Source organism: Mchenga conophoros, linkage group LG7 (assembly GCF_057382185.1).
Source record: "Mchenga conophoros isolate Kocher_MC1m ecotype Shallow Benthic linkage group LG7, M_conophoros_male_GT1.1, whole genome shotgun sequence".
In the NCBI taxonomy this organism is placed as follows: domain Eukaryota; kingdom Metazoa; phylum Chordata; class Actinopteri; order Cichliformes; family Cichlidae; genus Mchenga; species Mchenga conophoros.
In genome coordinates, this window is record NC_140532.1 from 1,071,080 (window position 1) to 1,089,156 (window position 18,077).

Genomic DNA, 18,077 nt, shown 5'->3' on the forward strand with positions numbered 1-18,077 from the left:
GATCTTTTAACCGAGGACATTGGAGACGTAGCAAGAACCCAGACGGGCCCAGTCGATACACAGGACTGTCAGACTGCTTAGAGAGAGCGAGGCTAAAGCCTGCAGAGCCACGGGCCCGGGGGAAATATGGCCCTGTCGCATTACCCACGCTGACACACACAAACAGGAACAGATTCATAGACTTGCACTCACGGCTAAGGCCACATGCACGTACACACACACACACACACACACACACACACACACACACACACACACACCAAGGAAAAAACAAAAACAAGCAGAACAGAAAACTAGAATATACACACAAGAACACACAGCCTCATGGGGAACAGATAGAGATAAGAGAAAATCTAATCCTATCTGCTGCCTACACCATTACGCACACACAAAAATGGGGGGGTGCCTTTGTGTTGAGTTATAGAGGGGGGAGGAGCGCCACCGCCGTCTCTAATATGTACGTGTATGCACAGGCGCGTGATGGTTGTTAAGCCCGGTCAGCCTGATGCAGAGAGAACAGTGGAGGAGGAGAAGCCTGCGCAGCTGCAGCGTTTCTTCGGCTGAATCAGTCCGAGGTGCAAACCTCCAGGTACGGTCGCACACTTTGCTGTTCTGTGATGATGTAACAGGTGCACTCTGAAAAGCAGGTGCCAAGTGTGTAATAGTCACAGGAAGAGGAAGCACTGCTGTTGGAACAATGCCGTGTGTCTGTGTGTGTGTCTGTGTGTGCTGCCTCCACAGATGAGTGTGTGTGTGTGTGTGTGTGTGTGTGTGTGTGTGTGTGTGTGTGTGTGTGTGTGTGTGCGTGCGTGCGCGGGGGTAAGTGGAAGCAGTCCACATGCTGTGTGTGTGTGTGTGCGTGCGTGTGTGTGTGTGCGTGCATGCATGCATGTGTGCGCGCGCGGGGGAAGCAGTCCACATGCTGTGTGTGTGTCTGTGTGTGCTGCCTCCACAGATGAGTGTGTGTGTGTGTGTGTGCGCCCCATCTCTGTTGCTGTTTTTAACACCAAATGAAAAATCACCTCAGTCGTCTTGTGCTCTTCTTCGGGTTCAGTGTATTTATAGCTCCGAGCTGACACTCCTCCAACAGCATCCGTGTCTGTGTGTCTGCGACGAGCAGATGGGCCGTCTTAGTCCTCTTCCTCTGCTCCCTGGCTCGTCTTTAGCCCCACCTGTCCAGGACAGGATGCTGCCTCGGGAGCAGATCAAAAATAAACGCACCCCCTGCCCTTAACGCCCCGCCGACATGTATTCCCTGCTCTCCTTCTGCTTTTCCATCCCTCAGTCTTATGTCTCTCTAGCTCTTCCTCCTATTGTAAAGAACACACGATTGTCAAATGATCAGAAAGACCTCCTTTACTGCCGTCTCTTTCCAAGTCACGATGACCACCCCCACTACACTGTCACCACACCCAGGGTGACTCCTCTGACCGTGTCCTGTTTGGAGGGCTCCCTCCCTTTCTTCCTCCCACGGGGACGTCCCCTCTCCTGTTGCTCCTGGCCCATGCAGCCAGGCTTGGACCGGTACGCGAAACCCAAAATACACTCACAGCATGAAGGGCACGCACAAACACAACGTCAAAGACAAACACGATTGACTCTCCACCAGATTCGCAGCAAAGGTGGCGCCTCCCTGCTGGAAGCTGTTACACAAAGTAGGAAGTGACCTCACCTCCAGCAGAAATAACCGATCATTCCCGAGCACTGCACAACACATCTGAGTCACACCATTACGGAGACAAACATGTGCTGCTTCAAGTGAACCATGGCTCTCGTCCTCACGCACACAGCGCGCTCTCAGTGCTGAGGAATGCAGCGCTCACACACGGCAAAGTTTAGTGCCAGATGACCACTGCTTAACAAAACACAGAAATATCCTCACTAACACGCACGCACACAAAATGTCAACAGACAAGCAAATAAATGGAAAGGGAGAGGTTAAATAAATGCACGCACACGATTCAGCCGATACATGCGCTCGCAATTCAGCAGAGCGTGCTGGTCGTATTACCGCACACGCCTAAACCACATGAAGCCCTGACCAAAGATTAACGTAAAATAATGGATGAAAGGTGAGAGGAAAGGGTTGAAGCCACAGATGAAGAAATGGGGATATAAGTGAATGCAAAGCTGCAGATGAAGACGACTGAACAGAAGCTGTTAATAAATATCAGATAATCAAGAAAGTCCCATTTATCTGAGTGTTGAGGAGCAGAGAGAGAAAACGTGTGTGGCGAACAAACCAACCAAACAATAGTTTTTATGCTTCATTTTAACGACTTAAGTAATGAACATCTAACAGGCTGAATCTCCCAATTTAACCAATAAAATATGCTCCAACCCACGAGCTTCATATTTACTATGGGCTTTCTTTCTGTGCACTGTATTTAAAGTTACTCCAGCTGTGGCTTTTAGTCTAAAAATGAACCACATCTGTAAAGCTGACACATGGAAATGAAATGCGAGGACGCAGCTTCTCTGTTGTGAATATTTGCTGGTGTGTGACAGTAAACTGAACATGTTTGACTCATCAGCTGCTGCTGCTGAAGAAACGTCTGTGAATGAAATAAGTGAAAAAGCCGGGACACTCTGTAACAACTCCAAACTGCTACAATCAGCTGATGCATTCAAAACGTACTTAAAATGTTTCTGAGCCAGTTTACATGTAAAAGCAGTGAAGAGTGAACGAGAGGAGAAGACTGTGGTCAAACTATCACTGATGGCTGACGTAATAATGTCCCAGACAATCAGACTTACAGGGACCAACACATGCATGGAGGTGCAGTGTGTTTGCGAGTGCCTGTATCTGCCACAGTGTGTTTTGGCAGAGCTGCTACAGCACAACACTACAGTGCCTCTTCTGTTCTATGACACATTGCTGCTGTTTACCTGTCTCTCACACACACACACACACACACACACACACACACACACACACACACACACCAAATGACAGGAACCTGGTCCAAGCTGTTAGGACCCCTCCAGGCGTTGGCTCACATAGTGTCCGTTGTATTTGTCGCTCCACTTCATGTGCATCCATTTGTTTATCGCACCACATCAAAGTGACTTCGTGGTGGTGACTACGGCCTCTGTGACTGCTGCTGCCGATGCCTTCGACTGTTTTACGATTTTACATTCGTGAAAGCATAAATGAGAACGCGTACAGGTGTGCCCTCACCCCCTCATGGACCCCCTGGCTGTAGCTCAGGTAGCAGAGCAGGTCAGCCACTCATCAGAAGGTCGGTGGTTCGATCCCAGGCTGCCTCCTGGCTGCATGCCAAATATCCTTGGGCAAGATACTAACCCCGTGTTTGTCTACTGGTGGTGGTCAGAGGGCCCGGTGGCGCCAGTGTCCGGCAGCCTCGCCTCTGTCAGTGCGCCCCAGGGCAGCTGTGGCTACAATGTAGCTGCCATCACCAGTGTGTGAATGTGAGTGTGAATGGGTGGATGACTGAATGTAGTGTGAAGCGCTTTGGGGTCCTTAAGGACTAGAAAAGCGCTATATAAATGCAGGCCATTTACATTTTACTATTTATCCTTCTATGTAAATGCAACATGAACAAAACGTGCTTTGCGTGTGTGTAACGGTGAAGACTGCACAAAGTTCCTACAGTGTTAACAGCCACAGACACAATTTGGATTGAATTTTTCCTGGGGGGCGGTGACCAGAACATTTTTCTGACTTTCCTTTTAAAATATTTCTGTTGACATATTTAAGCTGCTTCTGCTTCAACCTTTAAACTACTATAAATGAAAACGCCTTTTATTCAGAATATTGTAGCGCTCGAAGCATCAGTGATGGCTGAGGTCGCATCAGCAGACGTGTTACTGTAATCAGCTGCTTCTGTGTCTCCGTGTCTCTGTCTCTCCGTGTCTCTGTCTCTCTCTCTGTCTCTGTGTCTCTGTCTCCGTGTTTCTGTCTCTCCGTGTCTGTCTCCGTGTCTCTGTCTCCGTGTTTCTGTCTCTCCGTGTCTCTGTCTCCGTGTCTGTCTCTCCGTGTCTCTGTCTCTCCGTGTCTCTGTCTCTCCGTGTCTGTCTCCGTGTCTCTGTCTCCGTGTTTCTGTCTCTCCGTGTCTCTGTCTCTCCGTCTCTGTCTCCGTGTTTCTGTCTCTCCGTGTCTCTGTCTCTCCGTGTCTGTCTCAGTGTTTCTGTCTCTCCGTGTCTCTGTCTCTCCGTGTCTGTCTCCGTGTTTCTGTCTCTCCGTGTCTCTGTCTCTCCGTGTCTCTGTCTCTCCGTCTCTGTCTCCGTGTTTCTGTCTCTCCGTGTCTCAGTCTCTCCGTGTCTCTGTCTCTCTCTCTGTCTCTGTGTCTCCGTGTTTCTGTCTCTCCGTGTCTCTGTCTCTCCGTGTCTCTGTCTCTCCGTGTCTCTGTCTCCGTGTCTCTGTCTCTCCGTGTCTCTGTCTCTCCGTGTCTCTGTCTCTCTCTCTGTCTCTGTGTCTCTGTCTCCGTGTTTCTGTCTCTCCGTGTCTCTGTCTCTCCGTGTCTGTCTCCGTGTCTCTGTCTCTCCGTCTCTGTCTCCGTGTTTCTTTCTCTCCGTGTCTCAGTCTCTCCGTGTCTCTGTCTCTCTCTCTGTCTCTGTGTCTCTGTCTCTCTGTCTCCGTGTTTCTGTCTCTCCGTGTCTCAGTCTCTCCGTGTCTCTGTCTCTCTCTCTGTCTCTGTGTCTCTGTCTCCGTGTTTCTGTCTCTCCGTGTCTCTGTCTCTCCGTGTCTCTGTCTCTCCGTGTCTCTGTCTCTCTCTCTGTCTCTCTCTCTGTCTCCGTGTCTCTGTCTCTCCGTGTCTCTGTCTCTCCGTGTCTCTCTCTGTCTCTGTGTCTCTGTCTCTCCGTGTCTCTGTCTCTCCGTGTCTCTCTCTGTCTCTGTGTCTCAGTCTCTCCGTGTCTCTGTGTCTCTCTGTCTCTGTCTCTCTGTCTCCGTGTCTCTGTCTCTCCATGTCTCCGTGTCTCTCTGTCTCTGTCTCTCTGTGTCTCCACCTCTCTCTTCGGTTTTGAATCACTTTTTCTTTCTGTGTCTTCTCCCTGTTGAACAACAACAAGTCTGGGGATTCAGGGACATCACTGTGTGTGTGTGTGTCTGTGCGCGTGTTTGTGTGTGTGTGCGTGTGTGCGCGTGTGTGTGTGTGTGCGTGTGTGCGCGTGTGTGTGTGTGTGTGTGTGTGTGTGTGTGTGCGCGCGCGTGTTTGTGTGTGTGTGCGCGTGTTTGTGTGTGTTTGTGTGTGTGTGTGTGTGTGTGCGCGCGTGTTTGTGTGTGTGTGTGTGTGTGTGCGCGCGTGTTTGTGTGTGTGTGTGCGCGTGTTTGTGTGTGTGTGTGCGCGTGTTTGTGTGTGTGTGTGCGCGTGTTTGTGTGTGTGTGCGTGTGTGTGTGTGTGCGCGTGTGTGTGTGTGTGTGTGTGTGTGTGTGTGTGTGCGCGCGCGTGTTTGTGTGTGTGTGCGCATGTTTGTGTGTGTTTGTGTGTGTGTGTGTGTGTGTGTGTGTGCGCGCGTGTTTGTGTGTGTGTGTGTGTGTGTGTGTGTGTGTGTGTGTGTGTGTGTGTGTGCATGTCCCAGGTCCCCATTCTAATAACACAGTCTCCCAGTGAGCAGTGGGGCAGCTGAGTACGCTCCCCTGGAACGCCACAGGGATCTACGGATCAAATTCACACACATACACGCACACACACACACACGGACACACACACGGACACACACACACCCTATTGCCAGTTCAGCCACATCCACACCTTTCCATAATTCAGTCAGAGCGAGACAGTGAGGCTCTCAGATTCACACAAACACAAAGATAACATTATTCACAGACAGACTGCTAAACACAGCTCATTCCACATTGTGCTCTAATACCAGCAGCAGGCAGTGAACACGTCTCCCACCATATTCTTTGCTTTGCATTAACTACCAGGAGCACAGCTTTTTTCATTAGTTTTGCTGTGAGGGCATAGATTTACATATTTTCTACTTTCTAGGTAGCCTCAACATGCAGCACTTGATGAGGAGCTGCACCGATGTCTTCATGCTGCTGTACTCAATAATATCATTGCACTATATATGTGTATATATGTGTATAGAAACCAACACACAAGCAAAAGGACCCCCCCCATCCATCTTTCTATTCATCTGACCAGCGATTCACCCATCCAGCAGTGTTTAAATATTTACTAGAGCTAAAGGAAATGATGTTGCAAAACAGATGAGGGGAGAAAAGTGGGTGATTTAAACAAAACGAGGGGGAGAAAGAAGCATGGAGGGCAGACGCTGCAGTCTAGCACCCCCTGGAGGCTGAAGACGAATGTGACGATCAAGATGACTATCGGGGAACGAGGGAGGGAGCCAGAGCTGAAACAGAGCTGAACGACTGTTTAGAAACATCCACAAGAGGGAAATACAGTCTTCAGGATTCATGCGACTACTGTACATAATGTACATATTTGGATGGAGATGAAATACTGGAAATAACGCAGGCTAAAACCCAGTATAAGCTACGTTTGGTAGTTTTTAAGAATGTACATCTATTAGAGGAGCGAATGTAAGTCAGCCTTTTAACACAGATACAGTGATGCTAATTAGTGAGAAAAAAAGGAGCAAAGCAGGAAAAGAAAGAAAGAAAACAGAGAATGAGAAAGTCGTCTGTGAAGTCTGGGAGTAAAGGCAGAGAGATCCAGAAGGGCCTCACTGATCAGGGCCACAGCATTTTTTATTTACACACCCACAGACACACCAAAACATCTCTTATTTACCAGCTTACGTCTGCACTATTTATGGGGCGCTGGGGAGAGGCACAGAAGAGAGGAAGAGAGGAGAGGGGCTAAAATATGCATAGGGGCTGGTTCTTCTGGGACGGCGGCGGGGAGTCAGAGCGAGGGAGGAAGACGGGAAGGGAGAACGAAAAGATTTGAGTCTGTATGTGTCAGAGACAGAAGGATGTGAGCGATGGAGGAAGCCAGAACTTTGTATGCAAAGAGAGAGACGGAGAGAGGGGCTGAAGGAGTCAGAAGGGAGAGAGGATGATGCAGCGGCGTGTCCGTGCTGCAATTACCCTTGGGGTGCAACTGTGTGTGCACGTGTGTGCACGTGTGCGCAAACAGAGAGTGACATCATATGGCCCCTCGGAGGGGCTCAAAGAGGCCAAAGCCTTTGCTAGCCGGCCAACCAGCCTTCTTCATCCATCCATACCTCATTAAAACACGCACGCATACACACAAATGACATCTATTCCACTTACTCTCTCAGTTCCACGTGCGCACGCACACAGCTAGCAGTGGCATTAACCTCCATGCTTGTAGCTCTCCATCTCCCCCAGTCAGCCTTTCTGTCTAGCCCACTTAGAGAGACCTCCCATGGGGCAGTGGAGCTGTGGCAGGTCAGGCTCGGGCTTTTCACACACACATACTCACACACACTTGGGTCAGGACCAAAGAGTAACAAGATGGATTTAGCACCAGTGCAACAGCCAAAGAGGAGGAAGGAGAAGGAGCTGGGAAAAGCTCAGCGAAGGTGATGAAGCAGACACCTTCTATGATCCATGTTGGAGCTCGATATGAGGCGAAGTGATGAGGCGAGATTAAACAGGAAACGAGTCTGAACTAAAAACGGGCTAAAATATTCATTTTAAATACGAGCATTGTAACGCGTTCTTCTTCTTCTTGTAACACCATGAAATTATGAGCAGGAAATGTTAAACACAAACATGTTCATGAGTTTAGCATGGAAGCGTCTGCCCGCGGCGCCTCCACACAACCAAACAACAATCGTGTCAATTCATCACTGTGAAGATCCTGTGACCTGGTCAGACGGCAGGAGAGAAATCATCTGGTATAAGTGTGTGTGTGTGTGTGTGTGTGTGTGTGTGTGTGTGTGTGCGTGTGTGTGCGTGCGTGCAGAGAACGAGGGAGGTGTGTGCGTGTGTGTGCGTGCGTGTGTGTGCGTGTGCGTGCGTGCGCGTGTGCAGAGAACGAGGGAGGTGTGTGCGTGTGTGTGCGTGTGTGTGCGTGCGCGTGTGTGTGTGCGTGTGTGTGCGTGCGCGTGTGTGTGTGCGTGTGTGTGCGTGCAGAGAACGAGGGAGGTGTGTGCGTGTGTGTGCGTGCGTGCGTGCGCGTGTGTGTGCGTGTGTGTGCGTGCGTGCGTGCGTGCAGAGAACGAGGGAGGTGTGTGCGGTGCCTGTGTGGACATTAACCGACAGGGTCCAGCAGTCACCCTGCTGTTAAATGGACTGGCCAGCCATATGCCCACCACCACTGGCCTTATATCATTGCCATTTTGTGTGTGTGTATGTGTGTGTATGTGTGTGTATGTGTGTGTATGTGTGTGCGTGCGCAGGGTAGCTGGGCCTTGCCCAAACTCAAATAATCATGATTACAAAATGTTTTCTTTTTGTTTTTATGTGGCTGACTCTCTCAGTTATCGATGAAGCCAGCACATCAACATAATACATATGTTACTGCTTTTTTGACCGATCAAACGTTAGCTGTGTCATTCTGAGGGGACGGCCAATAAAGATGTAATATATGAAACAGAGAAACAGGAAATAGCACCAAGCAGACGTGTGATGGTGCTTCTGCAGGTTTTATGGAGACACACTGACCCACAAACAAAAATGAATTAAAACTGTAAATATTTAGTATTTTACGTGGGATTAAATCCTGTGTACGTCTCACGTACAGATCCGTCGATGTCACGATGTTTCACCGCTAACAGTAGCCATGTTTGACTTCTCAGCTGCCAAAGGCTTCAAGAAATGGACGATGACAGGAAGGTTTACATCATCACAGACCTGGCCACAGCTGGTCCAGGACCCACTCTGGGGTGACTTATATCCACTCATCTCTTTCACACACACACTCAGTGCGTCTGGACCCTAAAAACACGAAGCATGCCAGAAGCCTGCCGGGCCTCATGAGGAAAGATGGAAAAAGAGGGACAGAAGAACAGGAACTATGTGAAAGAGGAGATGTGACAGGACATACTGAAGTTAGTGGATGTTGAGGAACACTGAAAAGCGTTTGCCTTGTTTCGGATATTTGCGGATTACACCTTCTTGTACAGTTGCACAAAGTTCATTCACTACAGTGTGCTGCAGCAACGTCTGCACTATTCTAATAATTTACCTGGAGCAGTACACAGATGGGAAAATTAGGTCAATGTCAACACAGAGATAGAACGAGGGTGTCCTACCTGTAGTTCTGTCTGGAAAAAGAACTTCTGTGGACACTGGGAACAGTCGTAGATCTTGTCTTCCTGACCGTGGACAGCAAAAATGTGTTGCTGGAGCTTGTTGGCCTGCACAAACACTGAGAGAAGAAGAAACACAGAGCAGGTTACACAGTGTTTATTAGATGAGGTCCTCGTGTGTGAATCGATTCTAGAGGCTTCCTCGGTTCTGTCTGACCGGGTGGGGGACGGAGCAGTCGGCCTGCACCTGAAGGATAGAGAGCAGTCCTCTGAGGACGCCAGCGCGCACATCCTGGACAGAGACGACAGACTAGAGTGAAAGACGTTGTCCCCTAATCATGGGATTTTTGGGGAGCCGTTTTGTGTAAGTGCTGACCTGACTGTCATGTATTTGGCTCCATCTGTTTTGCTTCTATTAAGGACATCAAGGACAGCCCAGCCTCTCGCTGATGCCGAAGACACTCGCTGAGTTTGGCTGACGGTATAAAAAACAGTCAGTGGAAGGATAAACTTCAAAGCTGTTGTAATATGTGCTCGTCTCTCTTCAGGTTGTTACATAATAAATGTACATGCTGCCCATCACCTGAGGCAGTTACTTCTGCACGACAGTAAACCTTGTTTGTTCGTGTTTTTCACGATGTTCACATCTGGGCTTGTGTGGAATTTCATGCTGCCTTGACTGATGAGAGCTTTGGATGAGAAAGGACCCACAGGTGGTCTCATACAAAGGCTTCCCACCAGCCATGATGCATCTCAAGTAGGGCTGGGCCATATCATACCGTTCACGGTAATACCGGTGTAATTTTGGCAACGATAGAAAAATGAAATATCGCGATAGAATATGGGTAAAACGCGCATGCGCAGTGCCTTTGTTTTCATACGCACATGTCGGAAAAAGCATGGCGGCGAAAGCAAATCGTTGAATGAAACAGATGAACCTGAACTGGTTTGTAAAAATGCTGCAGCTTCACTGGTGTGGAACTGGTTTGGCTTTCGTCCGTCAGATACACAACAAAGCACTATTTTTGGTAGAGCATGCTAGCGGGCCGTCGTTATTACCGTGTTGTTTGGAAAATACGGCGCACTTAAAATCAATCCTTTGATTTTTCTGAAAGTCGACAGAGCTCCTTATAACCCCGTGTGCCTTATGTATGAACTCTGGTTGTGTTTACTGACCTGGAAACGATTTTATGTGCACGGCGCTCGAACATCTGTCAGATGTTTCAGTACGACTTTGCTGAGCTACGAAGCCGCACCGCTTGATGGATTTTCGGAGCATTACGGCTGTCGTAGGCGGAGCCTCGCGGAGTGATACGTACTGTGCTTCAACATAATATTACCGTACTGTGTGTGTTTAACCTCTTTTTAAGTGTTGTGGACATTATACATGGTTATGCTGAGGATATGTCGGCCAGTTTCCACTGGAAACGCCTTTTGGTTAAACTGTCAATGAGGAATTTGCATTTGCACTAATAAAGTTGTAAAAGTATTTTTTAATTATATCGTCAGTTATATCGTAACTTTAAAATGCACATAAAAAACAGCTGCTTGTTTAAGTGAAAATACATTGATGTGTTTTTTTTTTCACTAATAAAGTTGTGGAGTCGTAAAGTATTTTGTCTCGTGTCAATTATATCGTCAGTTATATCGTTATCACAAATTTTCAAATGTATATGGATAGGGTTGCCAACCGTCCCTTAAAATACGGAATCGTCCCGTATTTCGAAACAAAAGTACACGTCCCGTATTGAGCTAATAAGGGACGCACTTTGTCCCGTAATCCAGTGAGAATCAAAAGTAGTCTATAAATGTTAATGGAATTAACGCTTTGTTGGAAAGCATAATTCCCAGCCCCTCTCCTGCTTTGTGACCAATGAGCTGACAGCACACTTATGACAATTCGAGTATGACAATTCAGATTATCTCATTGGTCGAGGAAAGGTCGCTTACGGAGAAAATACCGGAAGACAACAGATGACCACAACAAGAAGCATGGCCAACAGGGAAACAAACGCCGACACTGCGGTGCAAGTCTCGGATGACAGTACACCTAAAGCTGGGCAGACACTGTGCGATTTTTTCAGTCGCGTTATTCAGCTCCTGCTCAAACTGCACGATTGACTCGCAGGGGTTAGAAGTTCATAGGTCACGATGCAGGTCTCACACTATACCGCCCGATGCTCTGATGCGACCTGAGTGCTCACACTGTGCCTCCATAACATGAAGGTTATAACAGAAATTCTGTCGCTCGCTCTCCCTCCGTCTTTCACTCACACAGACACACCACCATCAACTTTGCTAAATTGCTAATGAAAAACATGATCAGGCAGCTGTGATTGAGCAGCAGTGTAAATCCAATTATTTTCACGGTTGTTGTGGTCGTGATAATTTTGTGAGGCCACATCGAAAAGGCTCGGATGAGCTTTCCAAAGTTCTACAGGTTGTGCCTCCATCGCTTGTGTCCAGATCACACGCTGCACAGCCGTGCTGCTCCATCTTTTTCACTGACATTTGTGTTTGCGCGTGCGCAGTGTGACAAACTGCGGCGACACCCTCACGACCAAGCGATTGATGATCGGGAGCTGGTCGTGAGGTGTCAATCGCTTCTCGTTACCCCACATATACTACACGATGCACGACGCAGTATATGTGGGGCAGGAGACTGCAGGAGTCCAGCATTATGCTGGGCTCACACTGTGCGATTTTTGGCCCATTTTGAGCCGATTTTTGAGTCGTGCGACCGTTTTGGCGATCGGCCCGATTTTGGCCTTCATCGTGCGTCGTGTAGTATACGTGGGGTAACGAGAAGCGATTAACACCTCACGACCAGCTCCCGATCATCAATCGCTTGGTCGTGAGGGTGTCACCGCAGTTTCTCACACTGCGCACGCGCAAACACAAATGTCAGCGAAAAAGACGGCGCAGCACGGCTGTGCAGCGTGTGATCTGGACACAAGCGATGGAGGCACAACTTTGGAAAGCTCATCCGAGCCTTTTCGATGTGGCCTCACAAAATTATCACGACCACAACAACCATGAAAATAATTGGATCTACATGCTGCTCAATCACAGCTGCCTGATCATGTTTTTCATTAGCAATTTAGCAAAGTTGATGGTGGTGTGTCTGTGTGAGTGAGAGACGGAGAGAGAGAGTGACAGATTTTCTGTTATAACCTTCATGTTATGGAGGCACAGTGTGACTCAGGTCGCATCAGAGCATCGGGCCGTATAGTGTGAGACCTGCATCGTGACCTATGAACTTCTAACCCCTGCGAGTCAATCGTGCAGTTTGAGCAGGAGCTGAATCGCGCGACAGAAAAAAATCGCACAGTGTCTGCCCAGCTTAAGCCCAGCATTAGAGCAGCAATGTTTGTTCCCCTCAGAGAATGGGAAAAATGGGAAAAGGAAAACACCTGGCTGGAAAAAGTTAATATGGGCATGTGCAGTGAATATCAGCGCTATGTGGCCAGAAGTGTGATAATATAATTTGTTTTGTGTAATAAATGACTGCAAGGATAGATGATTACAACAAATAGATGACTAATACATAAAAGTAATACATATTTTAATAATGATGATGAGTTAAGTTGCGTAATCATGGGAACAAGCGGGTTTACAAACAGGAGCAGCTGATTAGCATTAGAAAAGCTGAAATAATACCTCAACTGAAGCCAATTGTACTAAATGCACTAAATGTGCACAGTTACAAGAATATTTTTCTTTCTATTGTTTTCTATTAATTTAAGTTAAGCATGACAGGCTTCTGTTTAAGAAAGAGACCTGTTTTACTGTGTTAATGTTGTCATTTTGAGCTAAAAATAAATGGCTAAATGATCATTTGTTTCCCATATGGTCATATCACAAAGAATATGCATCTGCTTAAATCAACTTCAAGTCAAATGGTTAAAAATAATTTCACACACAAAAAAAGAGCTAGAAAATTAACCACAGTGGGAAGGGTGAAGACAACTGGGTCGCCCGGCCCTGGCCACGAGGTGTCCCTTATTTATTTTTCGGGGAGTTGGCAACCCTAATGGTGATAAATATTTTTGGTCATATCGCCCTGCTCTCAATCATCCAGGTGAGTAAATCCCAAAAGGTTGATCGAATTGATCTGGACGTAGCGTTTTCAGTGTCACTCGACAGGTGACCAACATGTCCTTACAAACAGCACATGTGCACAGTGATTCAGCGAGTTTCAGTCATTGTGGACATGTGCTGCTTAAAAGGAAACGTTGGTCATCTGGATGATGAAGAAACGTTTCTCCCACTGGTAACGTCCGGATGAACAGGATCATCCTTTTACGATTCCCATCAGTCAGTTAACGTATGCAACCAAACAGAAGTCCAGCTGCCTTCTAATTAACTGGTTAGGATTAACCAGTGATTACTGGGACTCAAAGATATCTCACCACTGATGGCAGTGACCTGAAGGGGAAGTCCAGCTACGTGTGGGTAAGGTGTCAAATTCAGGCTGTATTACTAAACTTTACACGTCGGCCTAGTCGTGACTCAGGGCACTCAAAGTTGTCCTACATGATGATGTTTTGGGAGAGTAAGAATCAAAACTGACACTTAGCATACACTATAAATACTAGAGATGGACCGATCCGATATTACGTATCGGTATCGGTCCGATACTGACCTAAATTACTGGATCGGATATTGGAGAAAAATAAAAAATGTAATCCGATCCATTAAATATCAGGAAAGCAGCTCACAAAACTTGCAACACGCCGTAACTCGCCTCAGAACGTTAGCACGTCGGAGCAGTATGCATCACGTGATAGAGCAGCTGTGGCATGCGGGACCTGTTGGTGCTCTGGATAGCATGTGGAGCTTCGCTAGCAACCCGGCATTTCATCTCCGACAAAGTTATCCCCGAGAGAAGTAAAGCAAGTGTGTAAGTCCATCTCTGAATGTTTGTAAAGCATTCCTGCGTTAAGCTTAACAAGCGACTGCGTCTTCTTGCTGCGACTTCAATCATGAAACTGCTTAATGATCAGCTGATCGGCTTTTCTGTCGCGAGTCCGTGTCTCTGGTTTGTTTTTGGCCCACTTTGCACCAGAAAGAGGAAACCAGCGGCTGAACAACAGCAGCACGTTTAAGCTTGATCAGCTGTTGTTAGAATTTATTTATTATTACTTTCTACTCGAGGATCTTTTTCTACGTAGCTGACGGCTGGTAACTGTGCAGGGGCGGATCTAGCAAAGTTTAGCCAGGGGGGCCGATAGGGCATGAACAGGGAAAAGGGGGCACAAAGACATACTTTTCTTTCTTATTCTCATTTAAAATGTCGAGCTTTTAATAAATAATTATCTGACACCCAAAGTTTTAATTTGATGCAAAATGTATAGAAGTCCATTATTGTATATAGTGACTATTAAGTCTAATATATATACCCTAGTAAGCTATAGTACTTTTTCCTTTGGGAAGGTACCATCTGTGCAGTCTGCAATTTTGTTGAAGAAAGATGTTGAATCTATTTAATATTTCTTGAAAAATAATTGATTTCTGTGCATTTTTTTTCACACTGCATCAAATTAAGGTTGATTACGTCGATTAAGCATCATGAGGTGGAGCGTGAGGGGTGGTTCCCTATTTTTTATTTATTTATTTTTGTTGTTGCTGGGAGTTGGAACCCTATTAGTTAGGTTGCTTAATATTTACGCTAAGTACTCTTTAAAATACCAGAATAGGGAGGATGGTGTAGGTTTAAGTTTATTAGATTGATCAGTATTGCTGAACTATGAAATTTTTTTTTTTTGCATACAGGTATAACAGAATAGCTTTAGTGTAGTTGTTGTTTTAAACTTGAGTATGAACTTATACAAAATGCAGCAAGATATTTAAAAAACAGTTTTGTTGATTAAAAAACACTATATCGGATTCATATCGGTATCGGCAGATATCCAAATTTATGATATCGGTATCGGACATAAAAAAGTGGTATCGTGCCATCTCTAATAAATACCCCCCCAACCACAGTCAAATACATCCAAAGCCAATGAAGGTTGACTGGAAAGGACGGAACATATAAGACGGAGTAAAGCAGTAGAAGGAACGAGAGAAAACAGGAAGCGCTGTCCTCAGAGACCGTGTGCTATTTATCAATAAATTATCTCTCCTTTTTTTAACTTCCGCGCCGTCTCACACACTTTTTTCCTTCTTTCTCTTCCCTTTGTTTCAGTAAACTTTTGGTTTTCGCTGTGAGTGTGTATGTGTTGAATTATTAAGCCTCCCCACAGGAGTGGTGCCCATCTTACTAATTCATAAGCCACCAAGGAATAGAGTTAAAGTTTAAAGCGTTTGTGTGTACCTGGGGGGTAGGCACACAACACAAGACAAACTCAACAACCGAGAGAGGGAAAGAGAGCAACGGAGAGCCAGGCACAGAGAGGGAGATGGAACGAGAAGAAGCAAAAGCAAAGGTGCTGACTTAGTTTCTCCTAAAATAGGTGCTGAATGAGAGTGTGAACACCGCAGGCCTAATGTGGTCATCCAGCATTTTGTTTCTGCCCTCCAGTGTATTGCAAAGGCTGAAAGTACTCCATATTTGGAGACATTACTGTGTTCACATCTGCACACACACACTTCTGGTAGGGGCTTCTTTAGCTGCGGCGCCCTGCTGCGGGATCACTCCCACAGTTTGAAATGTTAAAACAATGAATATTGCAAAATCTGAAATGCCAAAGCCGTTCCAGCACATTTACTGAGCGCGACGCAGAGAGAGACAGCTCTGAGCCGCAGCAGGTACAGCAGCTGATAAGGATGATTCAAGTGCAGATATTAACTTTACCAGGCTGAGCACACCCCTTTGGCTTTCAGACGGTTTTATTTAGCACACAATAAAACACAAAACAGCGAGGACATTTTTCTTTTCGCCATTGCTGATGGCGAAGCATCTGTACAAGCACAGCTGTAAATCTTCACCAACACGAAGAACAACAGTCACCTGTCGTGTACGTCATCAAACTGATGACGTTTAAAATCAAAGCAGACTTTGGACACAAGAGAAAAGGACTCGTCTGTGCTCTCGTCCTTGAAGGTAAATGTGTGAGTTTGCCTCTCACCTGTGAAGCAGACGGGACACTTGAAGGTACCTCCCATGCCTTCGAAGCTGTGCTCTATCAGGTGGCAAAGCAGCTTGGCAGGTGAATCAAACATCTGGTTACACAGCTTGCACTCATGATTGATGCCTTCCTCTGCAAATAGGAGACAGACACGCGTGTGGAGGCCGGATTAGACGACATAACACGGGAACACATGACATGATATCAGAATATTCATACAACATGCACGGTGGATGTTTTCTGTGTGCTCTGTCAGATATGCACACAATGGCTTTAGACTGTTTACCATTCCAGTATTTATAACAAGGAATTTATAATAAGTAATATCAGCGAAATGATGGGAGGCTGTAGTTTGAGCAGAATTGAAAGGACAATGTACGGAAAACTGAACTGAGAGACATTATCCTGCTCACGCTCCGAGAAGAACCAAAATCTTTCCCAGCTGGTAATTGCCTGTCTTCCCCATCGGGTTTGGGGATGATCTACCCCTCCTACAGCTATCCCTTGCCTCCCTCTGTCCTCATTATCTGTCCTTCCCCACTGCAGTCACTCATCCATCCCTCACTCACCCATTCCTTCCTCTGTGTCCCCCTTCGTCTCTCTTGGTCCATCACTCTCTGATTAATTGGTACGGTTTCCAATTCGCACTCCGTGCGACTTATTTTCACGTACAGTATTCGGATTTCCTGTGTAAGACTTGGTCACGCCTTACATTTTGTATCAAATTCAAATTAAGATTGATCGGTTTGTGACAGCCGCTAACGGTGCTCCATAGCTCATCACAGCAGCACTGTAGTATAGATGAGAGATAAGGAGCTCGCTGCGTAAACATAAAGAGTTCTGAACGGAGATTAAATGTAAATATCATCGAGCTTCATCACACGAGCAGACGTCATCAGCCTTCGTCCTCTCTAAGGATCATAGCAGTGTTACTGCGTCTATTTTAAGATGGCGTGAGTGACATCACAACACCCACGGTGAAAGGTGGGCGTGCACCCCTTGACGATCTGGTCTCCTGCCCGTTGTCCTTATCACCATTGTACCACACAGGACAGACGCCCCAGTCGCCCACACACACACAAGCACACCAGAGGCCCGCCCTGCCCGGAGACATCAGATGGCGTCTTCTGTGGGGCAATCTGTGACCTCCTGAGGAACCGCACACACGTACACACAAACATGCGAACGCACAGAGCGCGCGATCTGTGTCTTTTCCCTCGTTTGTCACTTATCTCGTGTCCTGTAAGTGCAAACGTCCACACACACACACCGACACGGCAAAAGAGTCTGTGGAAGTTCAGCGTCAGAGCTGCAGGGGATCGCAAGGTTAATAACGTCTTCAATCACACATCCATGACACCCATACTGACTAATACACACAAACATGCACACACAGATTCCTATCTCTCTGTGCCTCAAAGGCCGACATGAGGGTGCCCTAATCCCGTCTCAATAGCCACGGGGGAGAGTGTGTGTGTGTGTGTGTGTGTGTGCGCCACATGGGCTTATGTGAATGAGATGGTATGCTCCGTGGACCCCAAACATCCCCGTTCCCCCGCACACACACAAACCTCAAAGGCTGCTGGGTTGTGTGGGGCGCCAGAGTGTCCGAGACACACTGAGACAGATAGAGGTTCATTATCATTTACTAGGAGATTGAACCAGCAGGAGAGAGTCACACGGAGCGAGGCGCACAGAGAGAGAGAGGCGTGTGCGGCTCTACCAGCTGAATCAATCGTCACATTTTCATTATTTCCTTAAAAGGACGCCTTTATTTAACAATGCATCATTTCAGCTGTACAGAAGGTGATACGGAGGCAGAGGGCCAACGCTGTAAGTAATGCC

The 18,077-nt window shown here is 47.0% G+C and overlaps 1 protein-coding gene across 3 annotated transcripts in view; it reads right to left on the minus strand.

Moving 5' to 3' along the window:
• Positions 1 to 18,077, minus strand: part of znf423 (zinc finger protein 423) — a 130,482-nt gene that overhangs the window by 3,759 nt on the left and 108,646 nt on the right. For all 3 annotated transcript variants that reach the window (XM_085281412.1, XM_085281410.1, XM_085281411.1), the window contains 2 exons: positions 16,233 to 16,364; positions 9,163 to 9,278 (listed from right to left, as the gene is read on the minus strand). In XM_085281412.1, coding sequence (XP_085137538.1) covers positions 9,163 to 9,278; positions 16,233 to 16,364 — 248 coding nt within the window. The remainder of the gene's footprint in view (positions 1 to 9,162; positions 9,279 to 16,232; positions 16,365 to 18,077) is intronic.